This window comes from Pundamilia nyererei, unplaced genomic scaffold (genome assembly GCF_000239375.1).
Source record: "Pundamilia nyererei isolate P.nyererei 1_Seehausen unplaced genomic scaffold, PunNye1.0 scaffold00047, whole genome shotgun sequence".
Classification (NCBI taxonomy): Eukaryota; Metazoa; Chordata; class Actinopteri; order Cichliformes; family Cichlidae; genus Pundamilia; species Pundamilia nyererei.
Genome location: NW_005187448.1, coordinates 2,292,853 through 2,308,511, shown reverse-complemented (window position 1 = coordinate 2,308,511; position 15,659 = coordinate 2,292,853). Strand labels below are relative to the sequence as shown.

The 15,659-nt window shown below is 41.3% G+C and overlaps 1 protein-coding gene across 1 annotated transcript; it reads left to right on the top strand.

Annotated features, from left to right (window-relative positions):
- The first annotated feature begins 124 nt into the window (after positions 1–124).
- Positions 125–15,514, top strand: esyt1a (extended synaptotagmin-like protein 1a). Its single transcript, XM_005732574.2, has 31 exons — positions 125–1,164; positions 1,950–1,991; positions 3,627–3,761; positions 3,901–3,974; positions 4,214–4,286; positions 4,378–4,467; positions 4,559–4,614; positions 5,690–5,810; positions 6,033–6,209; positions 7,153–7,235; positions 7,411–7,459; positions 7,711–7,800; positions 9,207–9,302; positions 9,381–9,452; positions 9,541–9,627; positions 9,842–9,991; positions 10,402–10,584; positions 10,663–10,839; positions 10,939–11,021; positions 11,108–11,156; positions 11,257–11,346; positions 11,542–11,637; positions 12,723–12,794; positions 12,888–12,974; positions 13,122–13,268; positions 13,444–13,562; positions 13,661–13,756; positions 13,861–13,992; positions 14,064–14,169; positions 14,277–14,326; positions 14,441–15,514. Exons 1-31 carry the CDS (start codon positions 844–846, stop codon positions 14,466–14,468), a joined length of 3,231 nt encoding a protein of 1,076 aa, XP_005732631.1. The 5' UTR covers positions 125–843; the 3' UTR covers positions 14,469–15,514.
- Positions 15,515–15,659: the final 145 nt, after the last annotated feature.

Sequence of the window (15,659 nt, the reverse complement as noted above, 5' to 3'; positions counted from 1 at the left end):
AAACACATGTCATGAACATTTTATTATTAATTATTCTTATTATTATTGTTTTGTTTTTTTTAAACAGGTGCGTAATGTTTACGCCAGAGTCAGATGGCGCAGATCCCTTAGGTGTCGCGACTGTGCCTCCTGGACCCAGTCTGGAAAAAACAAACAAAAAAATAAAACAACAACAACAACACTTCCTGCAGCTGATACAGACCTGTCGATAAAGAAACCGAGCACATGTTTATCAGTTGTTGGTGCCTTCATGATCATCTGTTAAAGCTGCTGCTGCATACTGCAGTGGGGATGAGCGCTTGCGCGAGCAGGAGGATTTATTCCGGTCATGCAAAGAAAGATAACGGGGTGAGCAGCCTGTGCATTAGACATACCACTGTGCTCTGGTAGTAGTGTGTCGTTTGGATTAACTGCTACTCTGAATCAAAAGTGTCCCGTGGTGTCTTCCTACACGATAATCATTCGTTCGCTTTGCGTATCCGTAATACGCTCCGCCTGAGCAGTGCATGACGCTACAAGTAAATTCTAGGGTCTGGGTTTCTACTGGATGTGAAGGAGGGCTTGAAGCCAAGCCCGCCCTCTCGAGACTTAGTTCGTGCTTGCACTGCCTTCTCAAGAGCTTTACACGTAAATGCAAGACGGAATAACCCTCAGTGCCCTGCGGAACTGCGCGGTGCACGTCGAAGAAAAGTGACCATGAAGTGACAGTCCGACGCTTGCCGATTATCGCCGACCTGTCCATGGTTATCACGGTGAGTGTTCCCCAACCCTTGCCACTCAAGAAGAAGACGCAGAAGCCGAAAAGCTGAAGACCAGAAAGAGCTAGTGAAGTCGGATCTTGCCATGCCAACCGCGGATGCAGAGCCGGGCATCGGCACGGAGCCTCTAACCCCGGTCTCAGAGAACCAACCCCAGGGTGAACGCGCAGTGAGTGTGCTGTGGTCGTTTGGGAAATGCCTGGGTGCTCTGCTACCAGTGTACCTGGCCGGATATTACGGCCTCAGCGTCAGCATTGTTCTATTCGGTCTGGTGATCTACATGGGATGGAAACACGGGCGACAAGAGAAAGTGATGAGGCTCAAGTCTGCTATGTACCTCCTGGAGAACGAGAGGGAATTCACCACTCAAACGGTTTTCAGAGCCAAAAGAGATTTGCCTCCCTGGGTGAGTACTGACACCCCCCTCTGTTAGGGTCATTCTCTGCAGAGTGCATCACACGCCACATCTGCCACAAATGTCAGGCTGATGCTTCTGGCAATATTATTCATTTTTATAGTTCTTCAAGTGAAAACACGAAGTCAGGTCGACTTTTACTTCATGGCACTCTCACGAATAGAAGCGATAGTTAATAATGTTGATATGTGCAGGAGAATCCTTCTGATTAATTTCCCTATATTTAGATATTCCTCATGTGAACTGCCTGGGGAAGTAGTCTGAACTGCTGCCTTCTCACAGAGTGTGAACTAATATGTCACGATGTTTACTTTAGAGAAACTTGTGAAACAGCAACAGCAATCTGTGATCTAGTGAAAAAATCATTTCATCCAGTGGTATGAGAAATTATCCGTGGGCTTTCCTCTTCCCGTTTCGCTACTGTTGACCTTATCTGGCTCCTAAAAACCTGATGAGTCATAAACAACATTCACAGCAGAAGCAAAGACCACCATATCTGGAAAGAGAGCCGGAGGGTCTGTGCGTGTGCGTGTCCTTGTGATGTTAAATGTGCATCATGCGGTTTATGGTTTCCTGAAATATTTTTAGTGACAATATTAGTGTTACTTGTTGTTTTTCCTCTTTTTTAGCTTTAACATATATGTACACACTCTTAGTAGAAATAAGATGATGTAACAAAGAAAAAGTGCATTGAAATTAAACTCTTTGCATCAATTTCTGTTCAAATAAAAAAGTAAACAAAAACAATAATATTTTATTTACACTATTGTTCACAGGTCAACTTTCCAGATGTGGAAAAAGTTGAGTGGGTCAATAAGGTATGTTTTTTTTATTTCCTGCATAACTTTGCATGTGTTGATTTCTATGAGAAATTCATATTTTTTTTAAATATCTGGTTCAACATGCAACTCTTTGCATGATTTCTTCATTTGATGTCTCAGCAAAGCAAAGGAAGCTGCAAAAAAACCAAACTGAACATAAGGCATTCACGATTCACTCGATTAACTTGTATATTAGCTTCAGTGTCTCCAATTTAATATTAAGATAAAGAGCGCTTGTGTGGACTTTGAGGGACCCGGCTCCAGTTGCATGCTCTCCATCAGTGCAGATAATCTGCTGGTGTGATTAAGAGGCAGTGAGAGTGGCCGGGATCATATCGCAGCTTCTTTGTCTCTGTCAGTGCAGCAGCTTCACGTAGGCACAGAGAAAGTGTGGATGTGAATACTAATAATACAAAACACCCATTTGGAGGGAGAAAAATACAATGAACTCGATGACAGAAGCCCAGACTGTGGGATAGCAATTTGCTGGACTCATCTGTCACCCGGCCCACGTCTCTCGCCTGCAGGTTTCCTGACACATGACCTAGCAACTCACTTCCAGCTGTAAAGAAGCCGAGGCAGCCTCAAAATGTTCTCACCTTTTGTTGCATGTGTGAATTTTAAAAAGTAGTGCATGTGCATATGAAAAACAATGTACAGAGTTGCACTGTTATAAGCATGTCCACGAGTGTAACGTAAATAATGCACAGGTGAGCTGCAAAATGTTAGTAATGACTAGTGACAGTGTAGTCACAGTGTAGAGGTCAGAGGATTGGTAAACTGTAAAGGGTTTGGCACCACTGCTGCACTTCTCTCACTGTCATGCTGAAGATAACACCAGTGTGATGCTCTGTGGACTGGTAAGACTGGTGAAAGTAAGGCATCACACAGACTCCCTGTAAATATATTAAACTAAATTTACTGCACTAATGTTTTACTCTACAGACCAATAATTTATTAATTATTTTCTTAAGACTTGGGTGGCTCTCAATCAGAAAGTCCTGGATGTAAATACCTGGAGTTTGCATGTTCTCCCCATGTCTGCACAGGTTCTCTCTCTCTCTAGTCAACCTCTTGTCCCATTACAGCTGAAATACACTTTTTTCTCATTTTGCTCCCATCAATTTTCTTTGAAATTATTTTATGAACAGACAAACCAAACCTATTACATAACCTCCCTGACAGAGTTAATACAATTAGAATGCAACCCACATCCTCACTTGAACTTGTTACATTGATATGGATTGCATTCTAATCTGATTAACAAGGAGGTTGTGCAATTGGTGTGGTTTGTCTGTTAGCAGAGGTGGGGCTCGATCTAGAATTGTGTTTTCATAATTGCAAGGATGGGCTCTATTGGACATTTTGCCTAATATCTACATAAATGCATATCAGACAGAAATGTGAAGAAATGAAAAATAGGAAACATTGTTTGATGTCTTGTTGGAAAAATATAAAATAATCTTAATCCAGATGTCCTTCAATGTATGCAATCCTCGGTGCGTGGTGTGAAGGGAGCTTTGTTTTCCTCAGTGTAGGTATGCAATCTCATGCTGCTCTTTTAGAGGTAGGTTTTCTTTTCCTTATTAATACATAAAAACCTTCCCAGTGGCCATGTGTTGTGCTCTGCAGATCCTGCAGCAGGCTTGGCCCTTTATTGGCCAGTATCTGGAGAAGTTACTTGTGGAAATCATTGCTCCTGCCATCCGTACTTCCAGCATTCATCTGCAGACTCTGAGCTTCACCAAGGTTAACATAGGCGACAAGGTATCTGAGCGGCCTGTCACACACACACCCCCACACAGCAATTTCAGTTTGTTACAGTTGACTTTATCTGCTAATGCTGTGTCATCAAGTCTCTGTCAGTCTTGTTTGCTTTGTTTAATAGCAGCTGCTGTGTTCACAGGCGCTGAAGGTGGCTGGCGTAAAGGCTCATACGGAAAATGATAAGAGACAAGTTATGTTGGATTTGTACTTAAGGTAATCCAACACATCTGTGATTAGTTTCATGTGTTATCCCATCAAGTCAAGCATCAAGTCAAATGCTAAAATGTTCTTGAAGTGTTCTAAAGCTTCTTGCAAGGGCTTGGCCCTGTCTTGAACAACAGAACAGTGTTTACTTAATACAGAATAAGAAAACAGCTCCGTCATAACTCGCACAAGCTGTTTCCTTTGTTTAAACACTTATCTTTAGATCTGTCACTTCCCTTCTGTTACAGCTATGCCGGTGATGTTGAGATCAATGTTGAAATCAAAAAGTACTTTTGCAAAGCTGGAGTAAAAGGAGTCCAGGTACGAGAAGAATCACTGGGATACTCTCACATTGCTGCTGTAATTAAGTGGCCTGAAAACACATTTTCAGAATCGAATTTTCTCTTTGCAGCTTCACGGGATGCTGCGTGTGATCCTCGAGCCTCTGATTGGAAACATACCGCTGGTTGGAGCTGTCACAATGTTCTTCATTCGCAGGCCTGTGAGTGTTTTTTTGTTTAATGGCTTTGCACTTTGCAGTAATGCAAGGCCTTTTACTTATTCATGTCTATTTGTCTGTATCATATGTGTAGAAACTGGACATCAACTGGACCGGACTTACCAACCTCTTGGATATCCCTGGATTGAAGTGAGTCTATATGATGGAGTTGATCTTTATGCTCACTCGAGTTGTGCAACCTGCCGAAAAAGTTGGAGTTGCACGTTATGGATCTTATTTACACGTTTCAGAGAGGTTATTGTTTATTTAGCCGCTGGTAGCACAGAGGCTTTTCTTGGAATTGAACTGAACTCCAAAACAAACAGATCAGAGCTGAAGAGCCCATCTGTTCACTGGCAGCTCTGTGTGGTCGCATCCTTAAAGGATAGTGTTGGTAACAGCTTCAGTTTTTATTCTTGTCAGCAAACTCTATGAAATTACAAGGAAAAAAAGAGTAAATTATCCAATTTTTCATCTGTTTCTATGCATATCCATTGCTATCCAAAAACTCTTAAAAAACAGTGTGTGTAGTTCTTGGGTAGGTTGACATGTTACTCCTCTAAAACAAACAGTGCATCTTATTATAAGTAATTCTAAGACGTTCCTGGTGCAGTATTGAAAAGAGCATTCAAAAGTACTTATTCATTAACAAACTACACAATACATCAATAAAGATTTTCAACTACTAGTGCCTTCATTTATATTTGGGGGATTTCAAGTCTTGTTCTGGGAATTCTTCAGCAACAATCAGACAAAAATGTGGACAATAACAACCTCATTATTTATGTTTCTAGAATTTAATCACAATGTGTCACTGTGTATAGTTTTATATAGAAGGCATAGTCTCACCAGTGGGATAGATTGTCAATTCATATTCAGTGTGCTTATGTGTATGCTGGCTTATTCTACTCTGTGTGGAATAAACAGCAAAGTGTACTTTTGCAGAAAAACCAAACAATAAAAGTAAACATCGAATTAAAGCATTGTCAGAGGCGTAAATGTATTTCTGATACAGCATCAGTATTCCCTTTGGCAATGCTTTTAATCCTTCAGTCTACATAACTTTAAGAAATCTCCTCGTCTTTAACCAGTGGGTGTTTCTGTTTAGTTCTGTTGCTGGTTTTCATGCTTTCTTTTTATGCATGGACAGATGCACATAACCTGTGTGTGTGTCTGTATGTGCCTCCCTGTGCGTGCCCAACATCATCCTTGCATTCATTTGCAGTGCCATGTCGGACACTATGATAATGGATGCAATTGCCTCCCACCTGGTGCTCCCCAATCGTCTCACTATTCCCTTGGTGGCCGACCTGCACGTTGCGCAACTCCGCTCCCCTCTCCCAAGGGTAACTGTCTCAGTGACGAATGACCTTTCAAATTACATAGACTGATGCAGATGTGTGTGTGTGATCGTCATATTAGCTGCAAACACATAGACTTAAGGCCGTACAGTAAATATGACGCATGCAATCGAATTTTGTGGCGATACCAGTCGACAAACCTTTTGATTTTATTTTTGTATCCCTGTTTTTTTGTTTTGTTTTTTTGCATGTTTACGCACATGCTAGGGAGTTGTGCGTATTCACCTGCTGGAGGCTGAGGACCTGACCGCCAAGGACACGGTCATCAAGGGCTTAATCGATGGGAAGTCAGACCCATACGCTGTGCTGCGTGTTGGAACCCAGATTTTCACCTCTCATCACGTCGACAGCAACCTGAACCCGCAGTGGAGGGAGATGTATGAGGTGAGAGGGCTGCGAGTACGGAATAGATACCCTGTGTAAAGAAACAGGAGATATATGGCTTTGCCTTGACATTGGAGTACAGCTCCTCCAACCAATTTATGTGCCAAAAGCTATAGGTTCATATTGGTGTCCTTGCTTCGTAGGGATTGCAGTAAGTCCTTGATAGTAAGTATGTCCCTGGTGCTTCTAAGATAAACAGCTTTGTGGAGATTTTATCTAGTTCTGCAGGAAGCTGCTGTGTCACAGATAAGCAAGAATTGTGAAAACTGCTTGCTCAGAACATGTTTATCTTTTCAATTCAAGCCATGAACTAAATAGATATGAAATTATATATATATATTTGCCTACCACAGTAGTGAAGAGTTCTTGCCATTGTGTTGTTTGCATGCCGTATGTGGTTTTATCTACGCTATTCTTGTACAAGATCAGAACTACCAGCTTAATATTGTGCACTTTCCCCATGTGCTGCATAAAGAGCTCTAACTAGGACATTGGACACTAGACCTTTGTAGGTGGCACTGGGACATTGGCTGCAGATCCTTTGGAATATGGGGTTTAAGGGTGGCGGCTGGATTTGTCCTGGAACAGCTTGATCGGAGTGGGATATGGGGAGTTTAGAGGCCCTCATTTTACTTGTTTTTTGACCATTTTTGAGCAGCTTTTGTGGTGTGGCAGTAATCATTATCCTGCTCGGGAATACCACCACTGCTGGAGACTACCATTGGCACTGGCTGGGGGGTGGGACCCATTTAAGAGGGTAGCACATATTAAAGTAACCCAAGGTTTCCCAGTAGAACCTTGTGTTGTAATGAAATGATGGTCGCTGTTACGCACTTCGCCTGCTTGTGGTTTTAATGTTGTGGCTGATTGGTGTATATATTTGTGTATCTGTTGTGTGTGTTGTGTATTTGTCCATTTATGTGTGTGTGTGTATGTGTGTCAGGTGATTGTCCATGAAGTACCTGGTCAGGAGTTGGAAGTGGAAGTATTTGACAAAGACCCAGACCAGGATGACTTCCTGGGGAGGTAGCTTATTCATTTTCATTCATTTACTCTGTCTCTATGTGCTCCTCGTGCCATTTCCATAACTGCTTTTGCGATGTCGGGCCACGATTCTGCTGAAATTTGAACAGCTTGGTCTCATTTATTCTGGGATTGATCAATTTTCTTCTCTGTGTCTTTCTATCTGTTTCTCTTCCAGGGTCAAAATTGATCTTGATATTGTAAAGAAGGCCAGAGTTGTGGATGATGTGAGTAGCGACGCTTGGGAGGTTTCTGACTTAAAAGTTGCATTTTTTTCTCTGTCTCAGTAAACAAATTGTGAAAATGGGATGAAACAGTGCAGCATAATGGTTAGCATGTGACACAGGAGACACCCATGTGCCTCCTCGTGATCTGCTCTTGTTACGCCACCTTCAGTTCTGCCATCCTGCTCAGGCTCAAGAATTCAGCCAGATAAAAAAAAATGTTTGTGTAATGAGCCCTCTGGTTTTTTACACAGTGGTTCGATCTGAGGGACGTCACATCTGGCAGTGTTCACCTCCGGCTTGAGTGGCTCTCTCTGCTGTCTTCTGCTGACAGACTGAGTGAGGTGAGGCTAGAGCAGAGTCTAACGCTCTTGTTTCCTCAGTGCTGTGCAGTGTCAGTGATCATTGTTTTTTCCGTCTTCTTATATTCTTGCCATGTAATCTTTGGTTTTATTTCATAATATGAGAATAAACTGGAAATACAGACCGGAAAGGACGATCAGCCTGAGAACTCTCAGGTTAGATGGTTCATGTCGTAAACAGGACCAGCGGCCTCTGCTATCAAAAGATCCATTTTTGAGCAGTTTGACTGGAGCCACAAAACACAAACGTTAGCCATAGGCATGCATGTGTGTGTGTCTGTTTCTATGTGTGAGCCATGCAACAGACTGGTGACATGTCTACGATGTACGCTGCCTCTCAACCAATGACATCTGGGATAAGCTGTTAGTGAGTGCAAAGAGTCAGGGCAGAATCTACTGCATGCATGGAGAAGAGATGTGAACGATAACTGACCAATGGAAGAGCTTGTTCTTTAGTTCAATCCCAAACTGTGAACACACATTGTAAATGACTGCAGTATAAATGAATCACATTGCTCTGATGTATATCCCCAATGCTTATATTAATTGTAACTACTAGAAGGGTTCTCTGTTCTGTTGTATGTGGAAAGAGACTTCACATACATATATGTGAAGTCAGATCACTGGTGAAGAGATGGCTCCTAAACCTAATTTGAACTTGGTGAATATTTGTGCAGAGGGTTTGTGATGCCAGGACTTTACTTGCCACTTTGTGTATAGCTTTCCCATGAAAGAAACAAACAACTTGTGTAATTTCACACTTGCTTAAGGAAATAACCGAAGTGATTGCACAAAACCGCACAAAAAAACAAGCTAGAAAAAATCTGTAATTTTCTGAAGAAGAATAATAGTGAAGTAGGTCAGTGGCAGGAAGACCTGAATTCTTATCTTAATCTAATTTTTTAAACGATTTTTTTATTATTCACTCTGTACGTGTCACCTAGCTATGCTGAATGCTCCTTCTTGTTGTTTCTACTGTCAAATCCAAAATACTAATAATTGAATAATAGAATAATGTTTGAAAAAACAAATGGAGAATGGAAAGAACCACAATCATAGATAAAAGTGGAAAAAAAACCTTGCTGATTTCCCTTTATTATCATTTTTTAAAGGAGCCACCAGAGACGAGCGCAGATGAGTCGTCTGCTGTCTTAAACTGCACGTTTACTACAACTACAAGAATCCAAGCATCCAGTTATTTATTGATTAACCATCATGGATCACAAAATAAAAAGTTTAACTTGTATTCATACTCACTACAACAAAATACTGTGACACATCAAACACCCATATAATAATAGGAAGGATGTTTTGAAAAATAACTGCTGGTAGGACACTGGACTTGTACATAATTTTGCTCACATGTTTTTCTTTTATTCTTCTACCAGGTGATTGCGAAGAACCAGAATTTGACCAGTAAGGTGGCTGAACCTCCGTCTGCTGCCATCCTAGCTGTCTATCTCGACCAGGCTTATCAGCTGCCTGTAAGAGCATCACAGTTTGATTTATGTGGGATTCAGTTTTGTTCTGTTACCCAAACTGATCTGTTTCAAATGTCATAGATGAGAAAAGGTAATAAGGACCCAAGCCCGATGGTACAGATTTCTGTTCAGGATAAAACTAAAGAGAGCAAGGTAAGAGTGATGAGATGAAGAGTAACTAGTGATGAATACCTCCCTCGGGCCTCTGGACATTATTAATGATTTATTCTTGCATTTGCAGACTTGCTACGGTACAACCAGCCCAGTGTGGGAAGATGCTTTTACCTTCTTCATTAAGGATCCTCACAAACAAAATATCGACATTCAGGTGAGTCATCCTCAGAAGCAACCGAACTCACTCATTAAGCTAGCTGCTGAGAGTTTAGGTATAGCTATACACCTAATACCTAAAAACCTCCCTATAGCTTACCTTTCCATCTGTTTAAATTCAGACTTGATGTATTTTCTATAAACTGCCCTCTCCTCCTTACTTTGCCTTTCTTATAACCCTAACTCGACCTTTTTTGTTGTGTTTCAATCAGGTCAAAGATGACGACCGAGCTCTGTCCTTGGGCAGTCTAAAAATCCCTCTGGCCCGTCTTGTCGGGATGCCCGAGCTCACCATGGATCAGTGGTTCCAGTTGGAGAATTCGGGTTCAGCCAGCCGCATCTTCATCAAAATTGTGCTGAGGGTTGGTATTTCACATACACAAATACTTAAGCACTTATTTTGTGCACAGACTTTAATGGGTAGTTTGCTTTAATAAATTAATACCTGAAGATGCCTTCAGCAGTGAGATACGAACTCCAATGTTCATATCAAATGTCCAAAGCAAATTCCCACCATAAGTCAGAATTTTGGGTTATTATCTAAAAATGTTGAAATTCTTATCTGTTTTTTATGAGAAAATAACTTGAAATTGAGAAAACAACATGAAATTGTGATATAATAAGCCAAATCTTTGACTTATGGAAGCAGAAAAACGTTTTTTCAGTGGCAGAAATTCTATATAAAGCTGTGAACCTCTTTTTTGATTATCACAGGGAATAAAACATCACTGTTTGGTTCTCACTGTTGCTCATATTTCTTGTTTCCTGCTAGGTTTTGTGGCTAAGTGATGATGCCAGTCCTACAACTCCTTCTCCTCGCCCCACAGACCCTGGGTCTACATCAAGTCAGGGGGGAACTACATCAAACCAGAACCCTTCAGGACCCGGTGGGTTGACTAAACCTCAGCCAACACGACCACAGCACACCACCCCCGATCCAGAGTTTGGAACTGAGGTAATAAAGTGAAAAAGCTGCAGACAGCACTTTAATACACATCCTCCAAAAACACCCACACCCACTGTCTGCCTGCAGGGAGTGTTGCGAATCCATCTGGTGGAGGCCCAAAACCTGATTGCCAAAGACAACTTTATGGGTGGCATGATGAAGGGGAAGAGCGACCCCTACGTGAAGATTCGTGTCGGTGGTATAACCTTCCGCAGCCACACCATCAAAGAGAACCTCAACCCTGTCTGGAACGAACTCTATGAGGTGCTATCACTTTTAAAAGTTTCACTTAGATATTCTATCCATCTGATCAGATCATTCAATTTTAGATTACAAATACTTGATTTCTTTTTTCCTGTTTAGGTTATTTTGACCCAGCTTCCAGGTCAAGAAATCCAGTTTGAGTTGTTTGATAAGGACATTGATCAGGATGACTTCCTGGGAAGGTGAGTCCTGACGTGAACATTTCTGACTAGTTTGTTTTTAAACCTGCTGACAAATGAAGGATAAAATTTTGTGCCTTTTTTTGCAGGTTCAAACTTAGCCTACGAGACATCATCAGCGCACGATACACCGATACGGTGTGTGCCATTATTAAAAAGACGTGACCAAATAATATAGCAAATATTTACATTTGTATTCTTATCATAACTTACATTTTTTGTAACACTTTTGTTTCAGTGGTACACTCTAAATGATGTGAAGTCTGGTCGAGTTCACCTAATGCTGGAGTGGCTGCCGAGGGTCTCTGACCTCTCCAGACTGGAGCAGGTTCAGTATTTCTATTTTCCATTGTCTAATGACTTGGACGCGCCCAGCTAAATACACTTACAGTTAAATAAAATACACAAAAGATTTTGTGTCCTAAACTTAAAGCTGGTGGTGCAAAGGAAACATGAACCGCTAGTTTCCTAGTGTCTTCATGAAACGCTCTCTCTCTCCTGTCTTTGCCCCTCTTTTCTACAGATCCTGCAGTACCAGTCCCTGCAGTCTTTCCAAAACAAGGTGGTGCCGTCAGCCGCTCTGGTGTTCGTGTACGTGGAGCGTGCCCACGGCCTTCCGGTGAGACCATATCGATGAGTGTTTATGGTCATTTTTTAAATATTTTGCTTCCAATGAGCAATAGTTCTAGAGACTTTCTGGAGGTCTTAAAAAGTCTTTCTTTGGACATTGGCTGTTTTTTTTTCAGACTTTTTCAGCTTGCTGTGCCTGGTCATTTCAGAAGAATGCCTTTTTGTGTTTGTTTAGCCACAAACACTTGTCTATGTTTTACCTATTTCAAGGATGAACCAGTATTTTAAATGGTAAACTGACTGGTGCTTTTATAGCTCTTTTCTACTCTGCCTGTGCACTCACATATACAACTAGTCTCAGTGACACCCATTCACATGCTTTTTCAAAACCAAGTGCTTTCTCTCTAACAGTCACGCACATTCATAGAGGAAACTGGGGTTAGTATCTTGGCCAAGAATATTTGGCAAGCAGTTGGCACCAAATTACAAACTGGTAGGTGACCTGCTCTAACTCCTGAGCTACAGCCCCGCAGTTGTGTCTACACGTACTATAACAGATAACAATTTGCTTTAACAGAACCGATTTTAAATTGTATCTGTGGGAACTATTTGACTAGCAGCCCATTTATTTTACTCTAAGAAAAACGGTTATAAGATCGTTTTTTTACATCAATAAGGTCATTCCCAAAGAGCTATTAGCTTCACATGGTGGCACGACATCTCCTTAAAAACATCTGAGGAAACTGGACAAGTGGAGGACAAAAGAGGAAGTGGCATGCTAAAATCATGCACAGTGTTGCTCAGCAGAGCGGTACAACAGTGAGTGTCTACAGTTGTCTTTAAACACAGTGGTGGAATTATGAATGCAGAAATGCACCAACAGAGAACAGAACAAAAGGCAGCCAACATCCAAAGAAGAGCTTTGAACGTCCTTTAAGAAGCTTGGAGAACCATTCCTGCAGTCTACTTAAAGACATGACAAGAAAGCCTAAGAGTGTTCAAGCTGTGTCACATCAAATATTGACTTTCAAGCTGGTTAGACAGAGTACAAACTGTTTCTGTCTTATATTTCCACGCTGATGCTGTTGCTTACAGTTCCTGTAGTGCCGTGTAATCATTTGTACGTTATTTCAGCTGAAGAAGAATGGAAAGGAGCCAAAAGTTGGAGCCGAGATTATCCTTAAAAATGTTTCATACAAAACCAAGGTAGGCTCTTAACTCACTAAAGATGTTCACTGAAAATAAAGGGAAAAAATGGTGTTTCACAAAAGTCACATTTATTGTTTGTTTTTTCTAAAGGTCTCTGAGCGATCCACGTCCCCTCGATGGGATGAAGGCTTTCACTTTTTGACTAGTGACCCCAGAAGTGAAATACTCACGGTCAAGGTGCGAGTCATTATCTATATTTATCTGAATCATGAGGATGCAAAGTAGATGCATTTGATTCACACCATTTGTCAAAACTAAAACATTTTACACCAATAAAAGAAGTAGAAGATGTGTGCGTTTATTTATGTCTTTGTTTCCTTGTAGCTTTCCCACAGCTGGGGCCAGGCTCTCGGCTCTTTGACACTTCCTCTGAAGGAGGTGCTGGCTGAGACAGACTTGGTTCTGGACCGCTGGCTCAATCTGGATGGAGCGCTGCCAGAGAGCCAGATACTGTTGATGGTCATACTGAAGGTACTGCAGACAGGCTGCTTATTTTCACTGTGCTGTAGTAGCTTTTCTTGGAGCAATGCTATACTAAGTGCTTACTGACTGTGTGCCATTATCTAAACTAGTCCATGATGTTTATTAAGTCATAATTATTGAGTCATGATTTTTATTCGGTGATTATTTTTAATATACCTTGCAGATCCTGGACACTCAGCTGGCAGTGTGTCGTGGGGCTGTAGGGGAGGGAGGTGTCGATGGCGTCATCCCTAAATGGGATCCTTCTCATCTGGACCTCAGACACAGACCTGGATTCTCCATGTGAGTCACACATAGGGGTATAGTAGTCCTGCTGTGTGGTGCATACCTGCACTGTAAGCGCAGTAATATACTTAAGTGACTGTCATCTGTGTCTTTAGGGTGAGTGACAACCCAAACTCAGCAGGACAGGTGAAGCTTACCATCGGTTACTCCATGGAGGAAAACCGGCTTTTCATCACTGTTCACTCCTGCAGGTTTCTATAAGCCATACGTTACCCATCCCATCATCATCATCATCATCACACTTTAAGCAGAAAAACCATCATACGTTGTGGATGTGATCTCTTTATACTGACAGAGCATTGGTAGCGCGTTCCAAGGATGGCGCAGACCCGTATGTTTCCTTCATCCTGTTGCCTGACAAGAAGGCTACCACCAAGAGGAAAACTGCGACCAAGAAGAAAGACCTGAGCCCAGAATTTAATGAGAGGCAAGACAAACAAATAGGGCTGTGATTATAGCGACTGACCTCTCCCACATTAACCTTGCTTGTTTCTGTAGGTTTGACTTTGACTTATCAGTCGAGGAATCCTCTCAGAGAAGACTGGACCTGTCTGTGAAGAACAGTGTCTCTTTCATCAGCCGAGAGAGGGAGCTTATCGGCAAGGTATTTGTAATCGGTCACGTCTGAAATTCAGCTCGTCTTTGCCCAAGGTTGTGTAAAATACTTGGCTTTAATCTCAAGACTCTTCTTCTCTCTCTCGTTGCCTTCAGTTGCAGCTGGACCTGGACCAAATTGACCTCAAGACGGGTGTCACACAGTGGTAACTATTTAACCCTTTCATGCATCAATTATAAGAACCACAGTGAAGTGTTTTTATTCTTCTTTAAGCATGACAAAAAACAATCCATTGTCTTTTCTTTCTTTTTATTTTCAGGTACGACTTGGCAGCAGAGACCAACTAAAAGAATCAATGCCTGATCCTCAGGCATCTACTTTCAAACATAAACATTGCTTCTGTGACCTGTGATTTGTGCGTGTGTATATTCAGCTTAAATGGAAATTTCCACCATCACTGAAGAAAAAAAACGATGACATATCTGCTCCAGAAAAACACAGTCCATCAGTATTTATGAGCAAAACTTTACTTGTCGCTAAATATTCGTGAAGTGATAACTGTGCTGAATCCATTCTGTCTCAGGCAGATATTTAAGCTGAATAAATATTTGATAATAATGCAACTATGTTGCACGACAAACCAAGGTTATGTGTGTTTAAAGCATGCAAAAAGTCCTCTTGCATTTTAGCTTTAAAAGGGCTTATATATTTGTCCAATTTCCAAAGGTACGACAACATTTTATGGATTTTCAGCATCCAACAAAACGGGAAAACATTTATTTGAATTTTATTTGTTACAGTCTCCAAACAGTTCCTGTTATGGCTTTGTTTATGTGGGTTTATATTACTGCCATAAGTATTTCAAAACTGTGCACAGTTTGTCAGTGTTTATGAAATATGTTCCAGATGAAGTTTTATATGTTTTAACCAGAACTTTCTGAATGTTCATTTTTTAAATCAAAGTGTTACAAGCCTTCAAGCCCAAATTTCCACTGAGAACAGAGGTACGATACTGTACAGTCTTAATCACTGTGCTTTTACCAAGAGAAAACTTTGTAGATGTTTTGTCCAGAGCTCCTTTGTGTTTTTATGTGTTTGTAGTCCTAAATGCAAATGGCTGATGGCTTACAGTCATGTTTATCCTTTATTTTTACACGCAAAACCCTTTTTGACCTCATGAGAAGCAGATTATTGTATACCTGTTCCGGGACAACTTCCATGTCCCATCATGTCTCACCTCACTGCAGACACTTAGACACTGATTTGTGGTAAAGGGTGGAAAAAAACAGAGTGTCAGAAGTAAAAAGGAAAACTGCTGTGCTTTGATCATTTCAACATATCATCATGCATCTGCTAAAGCTGTTGATTAAACTTTGCACTCCTGTGAATCCAACCAGCTTTGTCATCTATTTATTTCTCTAATGATCTTTCTTGTCATGGCAATTTCTTGCCAGCAGGTCGCGATAAAGTGCTGACAATCGGCTTTTCCGTCCAGCTGTATGCAGGCTCACTGCTTACAGATGTGAGGGGCGGGAGGG